This window comes from Struthio camelus, chromosome 16 (genome assembly GCF_040807025.1).
Source record: "Struthio camelus isolate bStrCam1 chromosome 16, bStrCam1.hap1, whole genome shotgun sequence".
Taxonomy (NCBI): domain Eukaryota; kingdom Metazoa; phylum Chordata; class Aves; order Struthioniformes; family Struthionidae; genus Struthio; species Struthio camelus.
In genome coordinates, this window is record NC_090957.1 from 15,342,728 (window position 1) to 15,354,243 (window position 11,516).

The 11,516-nt window shown below is 62.1% G+C and overlaps 1 protein-coding gene across 12 annotated transcripts in view; it reads right to left on the reverse strand.

Moving 5' to 3' along the window:
- The window catches only part of TMEM132E (transmembrane protein 132E), a 37,068-nt gene extending 26,354 nt beyond the window's left edge, over positions 1–10,714 (reverse strand). For 2 of the 12 annotated variants that reach the window (XM_068910095.1, XM_068910090.1), the window contains exons 1-2: positions 9,971–10,714; positions 9,553–9,724 (exon numbers count right to left, since the gene is read on the reverse strand). In XM_068910095.1, the coding sequence (XP_068766196.1) occupies positions 9,553–9,625 (73 nt within the window). In that variant the 5' untranslated portion in view covers positions 9,626–9,724; positions 9,971–10,714. Of the gene's footprint in view, positions 1–2,316; positions 2,366–3,835; positions 4,063–6,276; positions 6,352–7,857; positions 7,913–7,977; positions 8,584–8,789; positions 8,813–9,186; positions 9,222–9,552; positions 9,725–9,926 lie in introns of those variants that run through there. The other 10 variants (XM_068910092.1, XM_068910091.1, XM_068910094.1 and 7 more) reach the window with 10 other exon arrangements.
- Between the last annotated feature and the right edge of the window lie 802 nt (positions 10,715–11,516).

An 11,516-nucleotide genomic window follows, 5' to 3' on the forward strand; every position in this document is an offset into this window, starting at 1 on the left:
CTCTCCGTCGCCTTCGGCCTCACCCTCCCGGCTCCTCCGAGCTGCCCCCCTCAAGGACGCAGGGGATTTTTCGCGCCTTGCCAGGTGGCCGCGTCCAAGGCGAAGCAGGAGCCGCGGGAGGGGGATAAAGGGCGGGCGCCCGCGGCACCGCCGGGCGGCCCCGAGGGACCCAGGCGTCCGGCGCCGAGCCCAGCCCCTCGCCTCGCCACCCCGGAGCGAAACACGAGCTGAAAGCGGAGAAGAAAAGCAGGGCCCCTCGTGGAAACGTCGCCCGACGGCCGCGCGCGCGCTCGGGAATTGTTTTCAGCGACGTGAAAGACAACAAGCTCTCCGTCGCGGCGAGCGCCTCCACCTCCCGTCCTCTCTAATTGGAGCTCAATTAAGTGAATAATCGTTACAAATGTAAAATTACCTTCCACCGGCTCGTGGCGATAAGGCGCCCCGGCTGCGGCGGCCGGGAGGCTGCGGGGATCAGGCGGGACGCGGCGCCGCTCCAGGGTCCTGCCCGGGCCACCGCCGCTGGCCTTGTCCCCGCTCCCGACGGCGGGGCATCGGCTCTGCGCCGGCCCCCCGGCAAGCCCCACGGCGAGAAGGGCTGTAACGCTCACCCAGGACAGGCGACCTGGGTCGGGCGTCCCAAACCATCCCAGGGCAGGAACTGAGCTGGTGCAGGCCAGGAAAAGCGAATTAAGACGTCCTGCGCACAGAGGTGCTGGCACACAGTGGATTCTCTGGTGTCTAATATAGGGTTGTGCACTTGTCCCGCAGGCGCCGCTAGACTCTCCCTTTGTTCAGGCCCCGAGACATCCCTGCCTCCACCAGCTCCGGCGGGGGAGGCAGAGCGATGGCTGTGCCGGGGGACAGGGGACGCCAGCAGCCGCAGCGGCGGGTTGGGGCAGCGGCACAGCCGGAGGCCCCCGGGCCCCAGACAGTCGCTCCCGCGGCTGTTCCCAAAGCATCCGCAGCTGCCGCACGGCGCTGCGCGAGCGAGACAGCGTGGGGGGGGGGGGACGACACACACAACCCTCTCTGCTCCGCCGCCCGGGTGCAGCCCCTAATCGCCCCCGACAGCCCCCGGGGGGCTGCGGGACGCGCCGGCGCCACAGCCTCCGCGCGCCCGCTGGGCTCCTCGCCCCGCCAACGCCGGCCCCGCAGCGGGGCCACGGCGCCGCGTCCGCCTGCAGGCACGGGCAAAAACCCCGCGTCAGGGCCGAGCGTCGTCGAAAATCGCCTCCCAGCACCCCCGCGGGGAGAGGCCTCTTCCCAAAACCAGCTCCCCCCCCCAGCTACGGCATCGTGGCTAAGGTAACGGTGCAAGAGCCCTCGGGGACGAGGGCAGCACCCATGGGTCCTGCCCGCCTTCACGGGGACATGCAGCACAAGAAAAGGCGGCTGGACTCGGCCGCCGGGACAGCGCTCAAAGCCCGGCTCGGCAGCGGTCGGCGGAGGGCAAACGCCCCCGCGCCAGGCCGGCCGCGCCGAGGTCCGCGTTTCTCCCAGGAAATTATTAGAGGGGGGGAGGGAGAGACGATCCTAAAGGAATACATAAATAAGGCCTAAATGGGATGTGCCGTGCACAGGCGCAGCCTGCCATAAATTCCCGGAGCAGGCAAGGCTTTTACTCGGCAGCTACTTTAGAGCAATTTCCACAAATCACAGCAAGGGACAGGTCGGGGCGACGAGGAGGAAAGGGCCTTTTAGCAGGAGGAAGCCAAATGAAGAAATGAATCGAAAGGGGAGGGGGGAAAGAAAAAAAAAAGAAAGAAAGATGAGAAAGCGCCCGGCCCCGACCGCCCGCAGGTGTGTCCGGGGGTGCCGAAAGGCAGGCGGGGGGGACGCTCCCCGCCAGCCGCAGCCGCCCGCCGCAGATGGTTTCCCCAAATAAACCTGCGGCTCACTCGGAGCCGAGGGGATGCTGCTTTTGGGGGGGGGGGGGGTGACGACCCCCCCCCCGCCCCGACACATGCCCAGCTTGGGTTACCCCCCCCCTTCCGCTGCGTCCCATCAGCCCGGCCACGGCGGTCGCAGCCCGCGGCCCCCCTCCGCCCCGGTCGCGGCGAGCTCCTCGCCAGCAGCCTGGCAGCGCCCGCGCGAATCGCAGCCACGCGTCAGACCCTGGGCCCCTTCCGCGGGGCTGCCAGGCGCCCGCCGTGCCCGGGATCGGCCCCCTCCCCACGCCACCCAGGCGGCTCTGCTGCGCTCACGTCCCGCTCGGCCAAGCGCTCAGCCTGCGCTTATCCGCCCGCCGCCAGCTTGCGTTTTGCTGGAGGACGCCGAGCGGCACGTTTGCGACTTATTAGACAATGATTAACTCACCCCACTCGCGACGCGTGTCAGGCCGCCTTTGGACAGGGTGCGGGAGAGAGGCGCAGAAGCAGCGCGAGCGAGACCCCCCGGCAGGACAAACCTCAAAGGCACCGAGCCCTGCAACGAGCCAGCGGGGAGAGCAAAAGCACTGCTGTTTCCGAACCTGTCATTGCAATTTCTGCTCTAGGCCATGAACTGGGTTTTACCTTCCCACGCCGCTCGCGAGCCGAGCGCGGCCGGCCACCCCAAGCCCCCTTATACCAGCTCTGGGGACGCACGCTTAGCTGGTGACTTCTACCGGCTCAGCAGTTTGCTGCCTGTTAAAGCTGCCACGGTATCAAACATGCATGACTTGAATATATTCCCTTTCTTTTTTTGATCTAGCTGGCACCCGGAGAGAAGTATATGCAACAGCCGCAGCATAGCCGTCAGCAGAGCGTATTGCATTTTCAATCTCCTTAATTTTTAAAAAGAGTAGCTTTTTTTTTTTTTTTTTCCTCCAGGAATTATTTCCCAACTTTTGCCAGTCCTGCAAGGGACCATTGGCTCTGCTACGCTTAACAGCAGAGAGGAGTCTGAAGACCTGCAGCATCTGGGGAGCATCCCACACTGCCCCCATGCAATCCTGGCCCATTTATGGCATCCTCAGGGTGAGAAATGTCCCCGTCCCCCTCTCTCCCAGCTCAGAGACGGGCCAGGGGCAACGACCAGTAAGCCAGGGCCTCTCCCCTGCAGCTGCAGCCCCAGCAGGAGCCACGCTGCATTTCTAGAAGAGCTATTGAAAAATCAAAGATAGCAAATATTGTCCAAGCAGCGGGAAAATGCTCACCGGCAGGAGACAATAACTTCATCAAGGAAGAAAATTGAGAATTGCCTTGATTACAGTGTCTTCCCAGGGAGAACAAACCAGATAGGATAAAAAGCCCTTAACTAACAGGGTCAGGTGAAACAGGAATCAGGAGTTACAAGTTGAAACCCGGCACATTGCAGCGAGCGATAAGAGCCCAGCTGCCGGCAGCAACAAGTCAAGCAACAGCTTAATAAAATCTAGGCACCAATCGTGGGGAAAGCAACAGCACGAGGAAAGCAGCATCCATATCTCAAAAGCCAGATGCTTTTTGGGAAGATGTGATGGTCGAGAAACGCCTGGCCCAGGTTGTACCCCGCCAGCAGCAGGGATCTCCAACCCACCATCAAATTTGACCAGAACTGGCCAAGAGATCCCACCACTGTTTCGAAAGTCACCGCTGGCGCCCAGATCTCCAGCCCATCTTCCCCGCTCTCTGGGTGGTCACTCATTAGCAGAGCCATGTATTTAATAATAAAAGCCTCCTATTAGATTAGCAAGAGTGACCTTTTCCAGATGGATGGGATGTTGGTACGGCGGCAGCGACAAGCGCCGAGTGTGCAGGAGGGGAATACACCAGCCGTTAACAGATTCCTCCACCCTCCAATTTCATGCTATTTTGGTGATGCAATTACAGGAGCTGAAAATCAGGTTATGGCATGAAAACAATCTTTCCCTCACCATTTGTCTCCTTGGATTTATCAGGAATGGGCCACATCCATCCGATCTCCCCATTTAACCCTGCTTGTGATACCGGGTGCCTCGTTTCAAGGGGGATGGGAGGGAGTGGGTGCCAGGGGAGAAACCAGGTCCCCCAAGGGTGCCAGGATGCTCCCTTGCAACGTCAGCATTCTGCAGGGATCGGGCTGTTTTTATTTTTCCCTTTCCTCTTCTTTTGTAACAGCCTCCTGCAGAGAGACAGAGCGAGGAGGGAACTCAGCATTTGGTCATGGTGGGATGAATAATAATAATAATAGTATTTTAAAAGGCCCAGGTTTCCAAAAATCACTCAGCACGCCACGGGGAATTGCTGTGGTTTCCTTATAGCACCCTTCCTCCTGTCTCCCTGCCACCCTGGGCCACAGTCCTGTGGGTCTCCCCGGGGTGGCTGGTTTGAGCCCAGGTCCAAACCCTTCCAGCCACGTGGCTGCTCCCAGGCCAGCTCAGCCACTGGGAGACAGCACCGCCGGGGAAGTGGCATGGGCCAGCTCCCCCCCAGAGCACCCAAGGGTGCCCCCGGGCAGCCAGAGCAGGAAGAGGTCACCCAAGGCAAGCAGCAGTTAGGGAGGCTGCAAGAAGCTGATGGCCTGCACCCAGCTTCTGCCATACGCGCCCCAGGGACGCAAGGGGACCCCAGATCCCGCAGGACCAGGAAGGCTGGCAAGTTTGGCATCAAGTGGGATGAACCGGGTCAGGGTGGCTTCGTCTCCTGAGTCACCAGCTGCAGGGTCCACAGATGCGCCTGTGAGATGCATGGTCTTATAGCCAGCACATGGCGCTGGCAGCCACCGTGGCACCCACTGTCCCTGCCCCGTCGAGAGCTTCATTGCACGAGGGTGACAGAGCGGCACGGAGCTGCGCTTAGTTTTGGCAGAGCCAGACTCAGAGGGAAGTGCTGCAAACCCGCATGGAGGCGATGGCTGGGTTTGCTGACACTTACTGGACTCAAATGCCAAAGACGGTCTAGCAAAAAGCCCTCTTTGCTAAAAACGTGTCGAGTCTGAGGGGGAAAGCGGTGCAGGCGTGCACGAGGCTGCAAGACGGTCACCTGCTCCTTGGAGAAAGGAACCGACACACGCACAGACGTGCGCACACAACCACGTGCACGCACAGATGTGCATGCGCAAGAATGCAGCTCCTGCAGAGGGTATCAAGGCACCTAGCACATCTTTAAATATACAGGAGTAAAAACCGTGACACTAACGTTCACTTTTATCTTTAAAAGGACCAACTTGTTGCTAGGCTGCAAAAACGAACGCGACGGCAGGCAACCATTCAACCTCGAATTTAAACTTGCATTAGAAATTCAAGGCTCCCCGGACAAAAATTATTGCTTGGAGAATTTCTACCACACTGCCAATAACACCCCTCATGTATTTCTTTCTCTCCTGCAATGTTTTCCCACTGGTGACAAGGGGACCGACCTTCTCCCGCCCGATTCCTCCGCCGCAGGTGAGTGGAGGAAGGCTACGCTTTGCCAAGCATGTCCAACATCACAGGGAGGACAAATTAAATGAGAAAGGGAGAAAGAAAAAGGTGGTTCCCCAATGGCATTTCCACCATGGCATCATCACATCGCAGCCCAACCATCCAGCTAGGGGTGATGTAGGAAAGAGCTGAGGGTCACACGACGGCACCCCGGAGCCAAAAGCTGGAGGCCTCCTTTGGGGAGGACAAGGACACGCAGCTGGAGGCTGGAGCGGCGGGTGCTGCACGGGGTGACCCGCTGCTCCGCTGTCCCGTCCGTCCGCTGGACCGAGCACGGCCCCAGGTCGCATGCCAGGACACCCAGACCTGCACGGCATCGCTGCCACCAGCGTGCGGACCACACGCAGCCACGAGGTGCCAGTCCAGGGCAAGAACGAGACCGAATCCCATCCAACGTAGCAATCCGCTCCTGCCTCCTCTGGGATGGGACAGGGGATGCTGTTTCCTCCCTGCTCCACGCTGGAGCCAGCGGTGCCACGGCAGCTCCAGCAGCATCACGCCCAGGACGGCGGCTGTTAAACAAATAAACGCCCGGTGCATTTTCACCCGCAGGTTTCGGCACCCAGCTGCCAAGTTTATAGCATATCCCCACCTGCTGGCATGAAAAAAATCCCGAGCGCTGCCGTGCTCGCCCGGCAGGGACGGTCATTTCCCCCGCCACCCCGGCTGATTTTCCTCCGCATAACCTGCGATCACAGCCCCGAGCCCCGGTGCCTCGCTGCGCGCCAGGCCGGCCAGCGCGAGGGCAGCCGTGCCCGCAGACGGCCACCGTGGCCCTCCCAGCCCGGAGATGCTCCGAGCCGGAGCAGAGATGCGGGACACCTGCTGGCATCGCGCTGGGATGGAGCCACGGGCTGCCAGCATCCGGGCCTCATCCTGCACCAGCCTCTATCCCCAGCGCCACGCGTGCTCACTTTGCTCGAATTAGCACCCTTCCATGCTGCAGCCTTCCTTTCTTTTCTTCTCTGCAGTTATTTGCTTTTGAGAGGGCGAGCGAGCAGCACCGACCACAAAGGAAGTAGAGGCCTGCCTCATGCCAACGGCACGCAGGCTAAATAACGGTGTTTCCACCCCCAGGATCCCCTCCCCAACCACCGTCTCAAGGCAGGTGCTGCCTCAGGCAGAGGGGAAACTGAGGCACAGCTGCTAGGAAGAGGCTCAACAGGCGGCAGTAAGGGGACCCAGGAGTCCGGGCTCTCCAGGCTCGAGCACACGGACAGCACAAGTTATTTAGGCTGACACCACCCGCAGCGCGGGGGTAAACTCCCCCCTCCCCGGGCAGCAATGCTGCATCCCGAAAGGGCCCTTTCAGCTTCCCAGCGCAACCGCACTGAGCGTGCGGCATCCGCCAACCGCCGCCGAGCCGCGGCCCCGGACGCCGGGGTCCGTTCCCATGCGACGTCACTCCGGAAAGCCCTTGTGCAGCCCCGGGGCCAGCCCCACCTCGGGCTCCTTTTCCAGCCGGAGATGCCAAAAAGCCCCTTTCTGAAAGCAGCTGATTCGGGGAAGGCAGCCAAGCAGCTCCCGGCTCCCAGAGCCGGCAGGAAAATACAAAGGGTGCAAAGTTGTTACTAAGGATTGCTATTAAAAAAAAAAAAGAAACAGAAAAGAAAAACCACCCGACCAGGAGAGAAGGGCACTGATTAGCCGTGAGCCGACCTCAGCCGCCAGTCCGAGGAATTCGTAAGAAAGGCCGGGTAAACTAGGAGCTTTCGGTCTCATTCTCTGGCTCACCCTGAGACCTTCGTTGGTCCAGGAAAGGCCAAAGCGGCTGGCGAGGGCAGCTTTGCATCACAAAAAGAGCCTAAAACTCCTGGCAAACGCCTCTCGGCCCCCTCCGGCGCGGAGATGCTGGCCAGCTCCTGCGGCAGCCCCCGCCGAAGCAGAAGCCGCTCCTCGGTTTGGGAAGTCGCCTCCTCCCTCGCTCCGCCGGGGAGCGAGGGCAGGTTTGCTCCCTGCTGGACTGGCACAGGGGGCAACAGGCGTCCCCCCCCCGGCAGGGAGGAGGCACCGAAGGTCGAGCCTGGGCTTTGGGCCCTCCTTTTAGGCCAGCTCCGCTCCCAGCTGCGGCATCCCACCAGCAAAGCCCTCCGCTCCGGCCTTGCTGGCCCCAGCATGTCCCCTGCTAATTTGACCCAGCTGGACACGGCTCCCCAAAACCCGACGACGAGCCCTCCGCTCCCAGCTCCCTTGTCCGAGCTGGTGCCGCAGCAATGAGGACCCCCAACTCGTCACCTGCCACAGCCAGGGACCAGACCGTGCCACGGTGTAAGCCAGCGGCTGAGGCCAAGCTGCACCCATCGGCACTGGCTGCAGGAGATGGGCCGCGTGGGAACCTCCGGGAGGGGACCGAGCGCAGGGGACGCCTCCGTCCCCTCCACCCGGAGCCTCGCGGCGCAGGCAGGCAATTTCTGATTAATCGTTTGCATAAAGAGATTTCCCGTCTTCTCCAGTCTATCCGCCAGCAGAGCTGACAGACGCCTTCGGAAGCTCACCCGTGATGGGAAAGCGGCGACCCAGACGTCTGACTCTCATAAAGGCAAATACAAGAGAGCGAGAGGGGGATCCTGCTTCCCCTGTCGGCTGTCAATCACACGGGCCGGGAAGCCGGTTACCTGTTGTTCCTAGAGGTGAGTGCTGCCAAGCACAATCCTGCCGCGACAATAAAGCTGAGAAGCAACCTGTCTCCTGGATAACGGGGTGGGGGGGGCAGCACCCGCCATGCCGTAAGATGCTAAATAAAGTTGCGGCGCCCGTCAGCCCGGCTCGGCCCGAGCTTTCCCCGCCGGCGCGAGCCGTGCTGCCGGGAGCAGCACCCGCAGCCTGTTTGCTCCCGCTCCTCAGCTTGGTCCGAAGGAGTTGTTGAGAAAACCCCTGCCTGCTCCCTGCAGCGCTCTGGGTGTCAAACAAGAGACGTGTGCGTAGGGACAGAGATGCCGCTCGTCCCCCTTCCTCCCCACCGCGCTCCTGAAAGAGCCTCGCGGAGCGGGTGGTTGCGGATGCCCGAGCCCCGAAAGTGCCTGCTCCTCGTCTCGCCCCGCCGCCAGCGCGAGATGGAGCCAGGCACGGTCCACAAACCCGGGAACGGCTCCCCGGCAGCATCTCGTTTCCTCCAGAGACGGAGACCGGCAGCGGGAAGGGAGGGGGCGGAAAGAGCTGGCAGCCCAAGGGGCTGCGCCATGCGCGTGCGGCTCCCCGAAACCTGCCAGCAGCCCGGCGCTCTGCTCCGTCGAGCCAGCTCCTGGGGAACCCGCTCGGCTGGTGCGTTCCTGGGCGTTGCTTTTACGCAAAAGCCATCCGACAAAAGCGAACGCGCTCCGCGCAGCCAGCCCCGGCACGCTCCGGTTTCCCACGGCCTCAGCCCACGGGGCCCGTACGGCACGTAACACGGCCGGCACCGCTCCGGCCTCGCTCGGCCAAAACGCACCCGGCAGCCGGTGCCGTCCATCCTCTCCGGGGGCGATTGGGGATGTCACCGCCGGTCACACGCGCAGCTCCGCCGTGTTATAGGGTTAAAGCAGTGATTTGAATGCAACTCAGGGAAAGTGAGCACAGGAGAGCGGGGTCCCCCCTCCTTCCCAGACCGTGGCGGGAGCTGGGGGGCAGCAGGCAGCACCGCAAGCAAGAAACCCCCTCCCCAGAAAGCACGGGGGAATTTCGGAAAGAAACACAGCAATCAAAGAGGCTACGGTCCCCCCCGATGCACCCCAAAAAGAAGCCACATCCCCAGGTCCCCCAGCACAACTCATCGCAGGCTCCGAAAGTGCCCCTGGGTCTGGGGGATAAGCCAGTGGATAATAGCAGATAAAGACTTTGATCCTTACGCTAAATCCATCTCTGCGTTAAGAAAGCAAGAGACATGGGCAGTTTGGGTTGAGGAGGGGAGGGCTGGCAGAATTAAAGCCCTCCAACCCCAACCCCTCCCTGTCTTGCTCCCTCCTTCCCCTCTGCCTGCCCGCGGAAACAGCCCATTAGGAGCGCTCAGAAGCACAATCTGTCATTTTGTTAAGCCTGGAATAAACTCTAATCTGCACCCGTTTCGGTGGGGGGGGGGGCGGCCGCGGGGAGCCGCCGGCGGGTCGGGGGCGGCAGGGCAGAGGGCTCGCTGGGGCAGAGCCCCCCCAGACATGCAGACACCCGCACGGACACACGTACCACCCCCCCCCCCCGGCAGGGTCCCCAGCGCTTACCGAGGACGAGCAGGGAGCAGAGGCAGCAGAGCAGCGCGGCCGGTCCCGGGTGCATCCTCTCCGGCGAGGCCATTGCGGTGCGGGGCGCGGAGGGCCGGGGGGGGCCGAAACACAGGGAGGGGGACGAAGCCCGGGGCCACCCCCCGGCAGAGAGAAAAATCCAAACCGAGCACTAAAAAAAAAAAAAAAAACCGCAAAAATCCCCTAAATCCAACCACGTGCAAGCCGGGAGCAGCAGCCAAAAGCAGAATTTTTTTTTTGGGGGGGGGGGGGGGAACTGGCTCAGGTTAGGGGGCTTGGCTCTCGGCCCCCCCTCCCATCTCAGCGAGCAGGGCACCCCATCTCCGGCCCCCCCACCCCTCCCCAGCCCGCACCTCAAGCCTGCCGCAACCCCCCCAGTGCCTGCAGGACGACCTACAGCATCTGGGGTGCACCGAGGCGGCGGGAAGGGGGGGCTGGGTTCCCCCTCCTCCTCTTCTTCCTCCAGGATCCAGAGGGTAAAAGAGCACGTGTGACCACCACCCCCCCCCCAAGAAAGAAAAAAAAGGTGCTGATCAAGGATGATGCTGCAGGGCTAGCAGGTCGCCGACCCCCCCCATGCACAAAAAAAACCAAAAAAGATTTCCAAGCAGCTTCTTCCAAAAAAAAAAAAAAAAAAAAAAAAGAATGAAAGCGGTTCCCGCAATTAAAAAAAAAAAAAGAAAAGAAAAGAACAACAGAAAAAAAACACACAAAAGCAGGAGGGTAATTAATCCCAGGCAGATGCAATTAATCAGCGGCAAGAAAACCTCGGCGGAGCACAGCAGAAGAGTGGCTGCATCGGAAGGCAAAGTTTGGGGGAGCGGGGCCGGCAGAGCGCCCGGGCCGGGGGGGGGGCCGCTCACCCCCCGGCCGTGTGCGAGGGCTGCGAGCGGGCGGGGGCGGCCGCCAGCACGCAAAGAGGGGGCGCTCCCCGCCGCCTTTGGCCTTCCCCCCCCCCCCGATTAAGGAGTGGGGGTGTCCCCCCTCCCGCTTGCAAAGAAAAAGAAAGGCAGGAGGGTGCAAAAGCCCTGGGGAAAGAGGCAAGTTGGGGGGGGGGGGTTGGCCTCTTCCGCTGTCCCCCCCCGCCTGCAGCCGGGCCGGCCCTGCCCTGCCCGTCGCGGGGGGGCCCCGCCGCTGGGCGCTCCCGTGGCCGCTCGCCCGGCCGGAGCCGCATCGGGCTCCGGTGGGTGCCAGCGCGGGGAGGGCGGGAGGGGAGGCGCCTTCCTCCTCCTCCTCCTCCTCCTTCTTGGGCGAGGAGGAGGAGGAAGCAGAGCAGAGCCCTGCTCCCTGCCGGTGCAATGCAAGGCAATTAAATGCAATGCAATGCAAGCAATGCAATGCAACGCAGCCCCCCTCCCCAGCCTCCCCCTCATCCATGCCAGTCCCCAGCCGACCCCCTCCCCAGCACCCCGCGGTGCAGAGAAGGGGCTGCAAGGCCCACCGTGCCCTCCCCTCCCTGCCCCTCGCATTGCTGAGGAGCCCGGGGGCAATGCACGGCCGCCGCTGCAAATGCAAGAAGGTAATATTAATGAATGAGGTTTGGGAGGCGAGGGCAGGAGGAGATGGGTAGAGAGGTCTGGGTGCTCATGGCTTATCGCTCCCAGGATGGAGATGGCCAAGGGGGCTTGGGCACTCCCCCCGGCTACCCCCAAGGGGGTTTATGCTCAGTGTCCCTCCCCATCCTGGTTGGTGGGGTGTCCCCCTCCGTCTCTGCGTCCCCAGCCCTCTCGGCCCATGCTGCCTTGCAGATCGCGCACCCTGCAGCACCGTGCATGCAAGCAGGGCCAGGCTGCAGCCCCCTCACAGGGCCAGGGGCAGCTGGGACCCCTCAGCACCACCCCAGCATCTCCAGATGGAGAATCAGCCACCCCCTCACCCCAGTCCCTTGGGGACTGCCTTGTCTCATCTGCCTTGCAGCAGCAGGGAAGCAATTTCTGCAGGGC